Source organism: Octodon degus, unplaced genomic scaffold (assembly GCF_000260255.1).
Source record: "Octodon degus isolate 3935 unplaced genomic scaffold, OctDeg1.0 scaffold00072, whole genome shotgun sequence".
Lineage (NCBI taxonomy): Eukaryota > Metazoa > Chordata > Mammalia > Rodentia > Octodontidae > Octodon > Octodon degus.
The window spans coordinates 1644489-1654851 of NW_004524648.1; the positions used below are offsets into that span (position 1 = coordinate 1644489).

General features: G+C 52.9%; 1 protein-coding gene across 4 annotated transcripts in view; it reads right to left on the reverse strand.

Annotated features, from left to right (window-relative positions):
- Positions 1-3171: 3171 nt before the first annotated feature.
- Serpinf2 (serpin family F member 2) overlaps positions 3172-10363 on the reverse strand; it is an 8414-nt gene continuing 1222 nt past the window's right edge. Inside the window, exons 2-10 of one of the 4 annotated variants that reach the window (XM_023719925.1) lie at positions 9849-10002; positions 9628-9666; positions 9463-9525; positions 8989-9190; positions 8361-8504; positions 8024-8227; positions 7453-7595; positions 5032-5236; positions 3172-4326 (exon numbers count right to left, since the gene is read on the reverse strand). In XM_023719925.1, coding sequence (XP_023575693.1) covers positions 3914-4326; positions 5032-5236; positions 7453-7595; positions 8024-8227; positions 8361-8504; positions 8989-9190; positions 9463-9525; positions 9628-9666; positions 9849-9911 — 1476 coding nt within the window. In that variant the 5' untranslated portion in view covers positions 9912-10002 and the 3' untranslated portion in view covers positions 3172-3913. The remainder of the gene's footprint in view (positions 4327-5031; positions 5237-7452; positions 7596-8023; positions 8228-8360; positions 8505-8988; positions 9191-9462; positions 9526-9627; positions 9667-9848; positions 10003-10363) is intronic. The other 3 variants (XM_004635340.2, XM_023719926.1, XM_023719927.1) reach the window with 3 other exon arrangements.

A 10363-nucleotide genomic window follows, 5' to 3' on the forward strand; every position in this document is an offset into this window, starting at 1 on the left:
TGTATCTTCCTATCTTCTTTGCTGACTCGATCCTGGAAGCCCCCCACCGCCCTTGGCATCATCTCCCTCCTTTAAGTCACTTCCTCCAGTTCCATGCTTTTTTTTTGTACCAGGAATTGAATTCAGGACCTTGGGTTGCCAGGCAGGTGCTGTACCACTGAGCTGTGTCCCTGGCTTTCCATGCTTTTTGTAATGGTGGGGATCAAACCCAGAACCTTGTGCATGCTAAGCATGAGCTATTCAGCCCCTAGTTTCATGGCTTTACAAGCATCTCTGTGCTCTGAAATATACATTTATATCCCTGACCAAAATATCCTGTTCTTGCTTGACAGTAAAGAGAGGTGAACCAAAATCCACTGCGCAGCAGCCCTGCTCCTGCCACATCCACATGGATGCCCAACAGGTAGTAGGAACACATAAGTGTTCACCCAGGAGCACTTCTATGAGCAAAAGCCCCCTCTTAATTCACTTAGAACTGTGGACATAACCTGGGACATATGATCGCCCTGTATGAGAGTGGCCTTTCCATCACATGTTCAAAGTGGAAATCTCCAGGCTGCCCTAGAATACGTCCCTCCTTCTAGTCCCTTCCCATCTTAGAAAGAGGAACCACTTCCTTTCCATTGCCTCAAAACAAAAAGCTAGGAATCTCAGAGGTGAACCCTGTCAGGCTCAGTTCTTTCCTTTCTCTCATCTCTCATGTGACCTATCCACGAATTCTACAACACTGACCTGCAGATTACACGTGGATCCCATTTCCACAGCAAGCGCCCTGGGCCGGCCAACCCCAGGCTCTCGCCTGCTGATTAGCCTTCCTGCCCCCACTCACTGCCCTGCAGTCTGTTCTCTGCCAGCAGCCAAGAGGGCTTTCCAGGCCTCACTCAGATCATGGTATCCCGCAATTAAACACATTCCACGGTGAAGGACTCATTGCCGTCGGCAGTAACAGATGAATCTCACCAACATATGGTTGGATGAGAGAAGCCAAAGAAGCACGAGAGTATAGATTGATGCATCCTTTATATAAAGTTGGGGACACACCCATCAGTGTCACCAGAAGGCTCAAGAGTAAAGTCTTGTTCTGGGTGCTGGTTGACCAAGAGTATTTGGTTCATGAAAATTTTTTTTAATTTCTTTTTTTTATTTATTTGAGAGAGAGAGAGAGAGAGAGAGAGAGAGAGAGAGAGAGGTGTGTGTGGCCAGCTCAGCCCACCAGGGGGCGGGGCTGGCTGGCATGTGGTGCTGGGGGATTGAACCGTGGTCCCTGATGCTTTGCTAAGCTTGTTCTAAGTAGGTGCTTTAGACCACTGAGCCATCTCTCCAGCCTGGTTCATGAAAATTTTAATTAAGCTTATATATAGCTGGAATTATGTACTTTGCTTTTTTTTTTTTTTTTTAAGTAATGCGAACTAGACCCAGGGCTATCACAATGAGTTACATGCCCAGTGCTTTTTTATTTTTTATTTTGAGACGAAGTCTTACTAAGTTGCCCTGGCTAGGCTTGAACTTGTTATCCTTATGCCTTAGCCTCCCAGAGTGCTAGGAGCATATGCATGCACCCACTGTGCCCAGCTTTGTTCTGTTTTCCCCTCAGAAAGCAAGTAACCAGGAACACTTTGGATCTGCACCTAGTGCTTGTTGAGAGCTTCATCACTGAGCTCTTTATGTTTGTTTCTTTTTTATGTATTTGGTACAGGGTCTCACTATGCAGCTCAGACTTGTAGTGATCCTCCTGTTTTTAGCCTCCCCAGTGCTGGGATTATAGGCATGAGCCACTATGCCCAGACTCAGCATGGGGGGTAGAGGGGCAGCACAGCATATGGTGCTGGGGATCAAACTCTGGTCCCTGTACTTGCCTAAACAGGCGCTTAGTCCACTGAGCTATCTTGCCAGCTGTGTTTTTGTTTATTATCTGGACCACTCCACCACCATCCCAGGCCCCCCAGGGGCAAGGGAGCTTGTCTGTTGTGTTTTGCCACATCCCCAGAGTTGGGTGTGCTTCTGAGCACACAGAGGTGCTGCACAAGGACCTGCAGAGGAGAGGATGCAGTTGCGACAACGTCAGACTCCTGAGGGAGTGAAACTTGGCCCCTGGGAACTGCATCCAAGACTCGGGGATGAGATGGAGTTGGTGACTAAGTTAACCTTTGGGTGACTTCAAGGCCTCTTCCAAGACAAACACCACAGTCCTCACCACAGCCCAGAGCCCTGCAGTCTGTGATCTGTCCCCTCCAGCTCTCTGCCTGCCTCCGCCTCCTCCTTGTCCGTCTAGCTTGCTCCTCTCCAGGCCCCTCTCCTCTTGGCTTGGACCTCTGAACATCCATCCAGGCCTGGACCTCGACATTTGCCATTGCTCTGCTCTCTCCTGAGACTTCCGGGCATCCTCCCTAACCTCCCTCGGCCCTTGCTCGGATGATGCCTCCTCAAGGAAGCCTTTCCTCCCCACCCTGTACTCTCTGCTTTACTTTCCGCTACTAATCTGGAAACTCCCCCTCTGATGTACCATGTGCTCCCCTAATTCATTTACCACCCACCTTCTCACTGCTAGCTTCTAAGTAGCCAGATTCCGTGCCAGGTTTCTCTGACCCAAACTACTTTGTTCTTGGGCTCCAGGAAGCTGCTGCCACATGGACACCCTGCACTCAGACAAGGGCCCAGCAGGGAGGTGTACCCACCCACAGGCGCACTGGAAGTCCCCATCCCCGAGGACACTCAGGGTGCCCCAGCTCATGGATTGTCACAGAGGAAGTTGTCAATCCTGGTCCAAGGTACCCCCAACTGCATCCCCCAAATCCTCCGGCACTGACAGCCTCCAGCTGTCAGCCTGCCCCTCAGGCTGGCAGGCACTAGCTCCTGGCAGAGGGGCCAATGTGTAATTAAAAACTTTGCAAGCTCCCTAATTGCCAGTTCTTCTTGAAAACTGGGAGGCTGGTGCTATTCTGAGCCTATTCTGAGCTGTCCTTGTTGCTGGCTGCCTCAGGCATGTAGAGAGGAACAAGCAGAGACCAGGGCCAGGCTGGCGTGGAAGTGGCCCTGAAGAAGGCTGGCGTGTGGCCAGAGACCAGACGTGGCACCAAGAGGGCTCAGAGCTGTCTGCTCTGTAGCTGCTTCCCTGCCTCCCCTCAGCCACCACTGCTTCTGCCCACACCCAGAACTGTGACATCAAACCAGCCAGGCCCATTCAATCTTTATTCAGGTGGCATAAAAATCACTATAAAAACTTTACAAAAGAGCCTCAGGGAACTAACGGGGCCCTTCCCTGCCGAGGTCCCTGAGCTTCTGGGCACGAGAGGGAGACAGGAAAGAGGAAGGAAAGAGTCCTGGCAACGTCAGCATCTCTAAGGACTAGAGGGGACACTGGGGGGACAAGGCATCAACAGCAGGTTGGAGGCTGGCAGGTTATGCCATCTTCCACCTACAGAAAAGGGCACAAGGCCGCATGAGGGGCAGAGGCTTTCAGGATGGTGTCTGACCCCAGGGTATTGCCCTGCCTCCCCATCTACCACCCTACCTCTCCTTTCCCCAGTCAGGGTGTTCACAGACATGCCCAAGGGCAGCCTCTGGCTCTTGTGCCTATAACTATGGAGGGGCCCCTGCTGACCTGAGGACCAACCTCCTGACAAAACTAGGCTGACAGATGCCCTACCACCCAGACTCTAGAAAGGATACCTTTTGAGCCACTTTAGAAGAAATGAAGAGGGATCCTGCCTACAGTTGCCTGATACCTGCCCTCCAGCCTGCCCGCCCCACCCTAGACTCCCCAGGAAAAGCTGGAAGAGAACAGATCCTCTTCTTGTCTCTCCTGCACTGCCCATGGGCCCTGCCCCAGATCCTATGAAGCTGGTTGGAAAACGTCACAAGTTGAGAGGCTGATCCAGGTAGGGGACTCAGGTTTCTGGTAGCTACAAGCCCCTCACTTGGGGCTGATAAACTGGGGGTAATCCTCCTCTGAGGGGAGCGCAAGTTTCAAGTCTGGGCTGAAGGACTCGTCCTCAGAGGGCAGGCCTTTCTGGTTGTAGATCAAGTCCTTGGTATCCGGGGAATCCTGCTGCTCCAGGAGCTGGGGCTGTGCGCTAGGGTTGGGGTTCCTCACACTGCCCACAAAGAGGGGCAGGCCTGTGGTATCCTCAAAGATGAAGAAGAGAAAAGGGCGGTTCACACTGAAGGAGGAGAGGGACATGCGGGACATGGCCGTGCTGGTGGCCGCGGCTGCCTCCACGCCAACCTCGCTGAGCTCCAAAGTAGACTGATGCTGCACACTGGACACCACCAGCCTCTGGTCAGAGATCCCACGCAGGTCTGGGTCCCGGAACAGCTCCTGCAGGCCTGGCGGGGCAGTAGATGACTGGTCAACCCTGCCCTCTGCCCTGCAGACTGCCTGGACCTGCTAGCATCCTAGCAGGGAATACTTCAAACTCCACCTTCTATTTGACTTCTATTCAACCTTTATATCTATCTAACTTAAATGTCACTTCCTCTAGGAAGCCTTCCCTGGAATAAGTAAGCTGGAGAGATCCCTTGGGCGGAACTATTAAGTACTGATTCCTCCAGTGCCCACCCATTAAGCTGAGCATTGTGTAGGCTCCCAGTGCCTAAAAAATGCTTGGAATAGAACAGGGATATTATAGCTCAGCAGCAAGGTACCTGCCTGGCAAGGGTGAGTCCCAGTACCAAGAAAAGTTCCTTAGCAAATGGCTGCTAGGAAGACGAGCCACTTTAATACGTAACACTCCAGCTTTTCCTCCTTCTCCTGACAGTAGACTCACATGCCACACCGGGCTATCTACCCAGGATTATGTGCAGTGCTTGTTCTCAGAGAGCAGAATAGGTCGCCCTCCCCTTGGATTGTTCAGATCATCCTAAGACAGAAGAGTTTCCTACCCACCCCTCTCACCTCTCTCAGCTCCAGAAAAGGCCAGGACACAGCACAGGGCCAGCTGTGACTCAGTAGTCCCCGTGCCGGCTGGAGGCCTCTCCCCATCCACACTGCCCAGCCCCACCCAGGCCTTGTGCCCCGTGCAGCTTCCTTACCCAGCTGGCTGAGGGTGGCTACCAGGTCCAACTGGTGTTTCAGATGCAGCTTAGGCAGCTGCACCTTAGTGGGCCTCTCTCGCAGGGAGGGCTGGTTCAGTGTGTCCCAGCTCAGGTTGGTCAGTACCTGGGACACGTTCCACTTAAAGTGAGTGGGCACCATGACCACAAAACTCATGTTGTTCTTAAAGGGGAAATGAGCCACCTGCAGAGAAGGAAAGGAGGGAGCATGAAGCCCGGAAAGCGTAGGAACATAGCTGGGGTCTGAGCTAGACTCTGCACTTCCGAGGTGACTGAACCGCCTCTCAAGTCTGTCTGATCAGATGTGCACTTGACCTCCTGGAAACTTCACTTCCTCACCCCTGCGGCGACACCACGTGTCCCACTCCAGGTGGACAGGTAACCAAATTCTATCATGCTTTTAAATCTTGCAGCAGTGTCTGAACTCACCGGGCCACACTCAGTGAGTGGTGGGATTTCAATTCTAGCTGTCCATGGGAACAGGCTGAGGAAGGAACCTGAGAACCATTCTGCCCGTTTCTCTGTGTGTACAATGGATGGGTCGCTGTTTTCAGCTAGCATTCTGAGGAGAAGCCACTGCTAAGGGCAGTACCCTCCTTACTCCTTCTTACCCTCATCCATGACTTTACCAGCTGTGTGTATATACTGAGATAGGGAGTAAGATCTTATCTGCAGCAGGTGTGGTGGTGCACACTATAATCCCAATACTCAGGAGGCTGAGGCAGGAGGATTACCATGAGTTTGAGGCCAACCTAAACTACGTAAGTGAGTTCAAGGTCAGCCTGCAGTACATAGGGAAGCCCTGCCTCACAAAGAAAATTAAAAAATAACATCTTATCTAAAGGGGATCCCTGCAGCTAAGAAGGTGGAAAGCCCTGGACTTGAGTGTCTCTTTTGGCCACAGCTCCCTGAGTTCCATCGCAGCCCCTGCGCACAGGTTCCCTGCTGGGGAAGAACATCAGCTCTGGAGGCCTGGGCCTGCTGCAGAGGGACTGCAGGATGGGAAGGTCATGAGATGTAGAGATGGAGATAAAGGGTGAAGGGAGGGCGGGCAGGACACAGCCTATAGGGCAGAAGCAACAGGAAGAAGAGCACCTGAGGGGAAGTGAGCCAGACCATCATCTTGGCATGGGCTGGGGACAGGCGGGCCATGGCTGTGGGGTGGGCTTGCCCTGCCTACAGACCCTGACTATCTCCGCAAGTGGCTCTTTCCTGTACAACTAATTATGCTCTCTATGTCATGGTCACCTGTCAAAACCAGCTAAAAGGAGGCCTGGCCCTAGCTCAGTTCTTTAAGGGGCTGCTTCCCCAAAGCTGTCAGCCTCAGGTGGCTGTAGTTCGATCCCCACAACACTCCAGCCAGCCAAACCTGCCCTGAAGGCATTCGGAGAAAAAAAAACCAGCTAACACTGCTGTCTCAGCCACAGCTGACCGGCCCAGCAATGAATGCTCAGCGGAAGAGACCACACTTAAGCAAAAAGCCAGGCAGGGCATGCCTGGGACAGCTTGGCCCAGAACTTCATCCAATCAGAATGTTCTAAGCATAATGCTGAGAAATGGAACACAATCAGGTCCTCTCCTCTAAGAAGCACTGGGTGAGAGCTTGGATCCAATCAGGTTTGGACTGCTGAGATCCGAATGGCTACATGGCTGCTGAGGTGGTCCCATGTTGCCTTACAATCACTGTCATAAACCTTTATCACCGGGGCTGAGGGTATAGCTCAGTGGTACTGCACTTGCCCGGCATGCATCAGGCCCTGGATTGGATCCCCAGGACCACCAAAAACAGAAAACAAAATAGATAAACCCTTATCACCAAAAGTTTCCTGAATCTCAACTCAAAGAATTCTCCTTGACCATGCACTCTAAAATCCCTTCTCCCAAACCAAGCATGGTGCTGCAAGCCTGTAGTCTCAGCCACTTGGGAGATTGAGGGAAGAGGATCACTTGAGCCCAGAAGTTCAAGGCCAGCCTGGGTGACATAGCAAGAGCCCATCTCTAAAATTAAACAAATAAATAGAATACCTTCACAGTCCCTAACAGAGGACCCTTTTCTTTCCTTCATAGCACTTACTGCTGTCTGAAACAATCAAGGGGACTTACATTTGTTGCGGGCAGGGCTCAAGTTTCCCTTGTGCTCCACTAATACCCAGTGCCTACAACAGTACCTGGCACACAAATGTCCAATATATTTTCACCGAAAGAATGAACCTCAAAGAGACTGGAGCCTTGGTCCTCTTTCCTGGGGGTATAGTGGGACCTTTTAGAGCGGCCTGTGCCTAAATAAGACTGTAAGGAAAATGGGGCACCCACCACAACCCTGCAGCTGCTCCCCCATCTGTCCCTCCATTCCCCACCTCTCAGCACCCAGACCCTGCCTGCTGGACAGCCAAGGGTGACCTGTATCTCAGGCTGCTCCAGCAGGAACCAGCGCAGAGGGTACATGTGGGCTTGCATCATGTCCACAGGGACCGTGAACTGCTCATCCAGGTGGAAGGATTCTTGTTGAGTGAGGCTCGGGTCAAACTTGCTCTTCCAGAAACCTGCAGCCAAAGAGAGGACAGAGGCTATGCAGAGGAGGACCAGCTTCCTTCCCATCCCACCTCAAACTTATTTAAAGGAACAGAGGCAGAGGCTGAGGCCCCAGGGGATGCTGTGCTAGGTGGAATTGCTTGATCCAAGGACTCTTCCCTGTAGCATTTTTGAAATCTGGGGTTGTTTCCTCCATTCCCTGCAGTGCTGCCAGGAGCCTCCCCTGAGTTTTCAGCCTGTTTTCTCCCAGGGTGTTTTGTCTTCCACAACCTCATCCTATTCCTGGGCCCTCTCCCCACCATACCCAGACCACCCCTGCCTCACAGCCTGGCCTGAGTTGGAAGCAAGACCCTCAGAACAAAGCCTGCACAGCCCCCCTCAGCCTATGGGGTGAGCGCAGAGCTGCCTAGCAGGGGAGTTGAGAAGAGAAGAGGCGTACTCTGAAAGTGGATGGCATTGAGGAGAAGCAACACAGTGTTTTCTGGCAGCTCCGAAAGGAAATTCTCAATCTTCCCCTCCGTGGCCTCCTTCACCCATTGGTTGATGTTTGCCAGGTCATCTTCCTGCTTTCCCATAAGGTTCACAGGCTTTGCGCCAAAGAGCTGTGCTGACTGTTCCAGGAATTCTTCTTTGATGGGAAATCCTGCATACACAGGGTCACAGGGTGTCCAGAGGGCTCAGGGCTCCACAGCCACCAACTCCGAGGCCAAGCCCATCTCCCGCCCCTTGCTCCACCACAGGCTACCAGTGGAGTGTCTCCTGCTGTTGGCACTCACCTTTCTGTAGGTACATTCTGGCAGCCATTCGGAATGTCCCAGGGCCCAGGTTCTGGCAGATGTGGCTTAGCAGATGGGGAAGGCAGGGCTCCAAATCCGCATGCAGGACCTTTTTCAAGCTCCGAAGTGTTTGGTTCTGAGCCCCTGGAGGGGACCGTGTGGGCTGAGGCCTGGGCTAGGCGTCTTCCCCCACCCCACTCCAGCCCTCTTGGAGACCCATGACAAACATGCCATAAGGGACCACATGCCCTCCTCCTGTACCTACTGAGTGACAGAACTCCTGGGTTCTGCTTTCAACTGTTGCTGCTGGGCTGAGGACCGAACCTCACTTAGGGTCCCTTCCCTCCATAAACCTAAGTGTCCCCCACTGAGAACCTCAAGTCAAACGGGAGATACTGTAGCTTTCACACTCTAGCATAAAAGTCACCAGAGGGACTTATAAAACGACACATTCCCAGGCCTAATGCCTGGAAATCTGATTCGCAGAGACCTATAAAGGCCTCGGAATCTGCATTTTCACTAAATGTCCAAATGACCCTGATGGAGGAGCCACTCCTTGGTAACCTCTGGAGCAGAGCTCCCACTGGCCTCCCAATTCTGCTGATCTGGACGGATGCCACCACAGTACCTAGTGCCAGGTGAGACAGTGCCAAGGCCACACTCAGGGGTGACAGGATGAGGTTGGGGCTGCTGGACGTTTGGGACACCTCAGAAAGTAGGTCAGCACTGAAAGCCACCATGGCCTGGGCCAGCCTGTGGGCCTCCTCTGGGGTTGGGGTGTCTTTGCAGTCTCCTGGTGACTTCTTCAAGACAGTCTGGCCACCAGGCTCCTACCAGGACAGGTCAGAGATCAGTGAGATCAGGAAGAAGACAGGTCTAGGCTCTCTTGAATGTCTCCACATTGCTTCTTTGCCCATCTGAGCCTCTTTGGCAGGACTTGTCCCAGATCCCTGGGAGAGGGAAGGCCACCCCAGGGTCCTTCCCACCCATTTCTTCCCTTGGCTTTTGCCTAGTAGCCACACCACCCAGTTCCCTCACTCTTGCTAATTGACCCTCCTCCCTCTGACCCTGCCCACTCATCTCCAGCCCCACCTGGTTGTACCTGGTTGCCCAACTTGAGGAGGACAAGGGGAGACAGCTTCTCCTGGATCGGCCCACTAACTGACTGTAAAAGGAGGAAGCTGATGAAGTGACCCTCCCCAGAAGTCCCCCACTTTGTCCAGGCCACAGGCTAGAGCCCTCAGGCCCTCCTGCCTCTTGTACTCACCTCACTGGCTGAGGGCTCCATGGCACTCACAGGAGAGAGCTGTTGAGGAAGGGTTGAGGATAGAAGAAGGGGTGTCCTCACAGCCAAGCCCTCCTTGAACCTGTGCTCCACTCTTCTTCCCTCAGTCCCTCTAGCTTCTCCTACCCCTAACCCCCAGCCCTCAATATAGGTCTTATTTAACTTGCTGATCCCACCACCCCCAGTCCTCAGCCCAGCCTCACCACAGAGCAGGGGCCTAGAAGGCACGACAAGCTGAGCACCAGGATCCCCCGCAGCAGCACCATGTTCCTGGGTCAGGGACAGGATGGTCAGTGCCCGTCACAAACTCCCACACCAGGCAGATCAATCCTACCCTTGTGTTACCACACTGCCAGGCTACAGAATCAGGACACATGCTGGTTTTCTGTCTTAAGGCTGGTATTTTCCCCTTGACCTGTTGCCCCCCGCCAAAGTTTCTGAGTGTTCACATGTCATGCACTGAGGGTATTGTGGTGTATCAGGGGTTCCTTGTACTGTGAATCAGGCCCAAGTTTCAATCCAGTCTCTGTCTCTCACCTAGAGAAACTGAAGCACTCCCATAAACCTTTAGGCTTTGCCTTATCCTGTAACATGGTGGCAGGAATCCCTAGAGATTGGGCCACAGGGCCAGGGAGATAGTTCAGTAGAATAAGTGCTTGTTTGGCAAGCGCAGGGTCCTCAGTTTAATCCCTAGTACCGAGAGAGAGAGAGAGAGAGA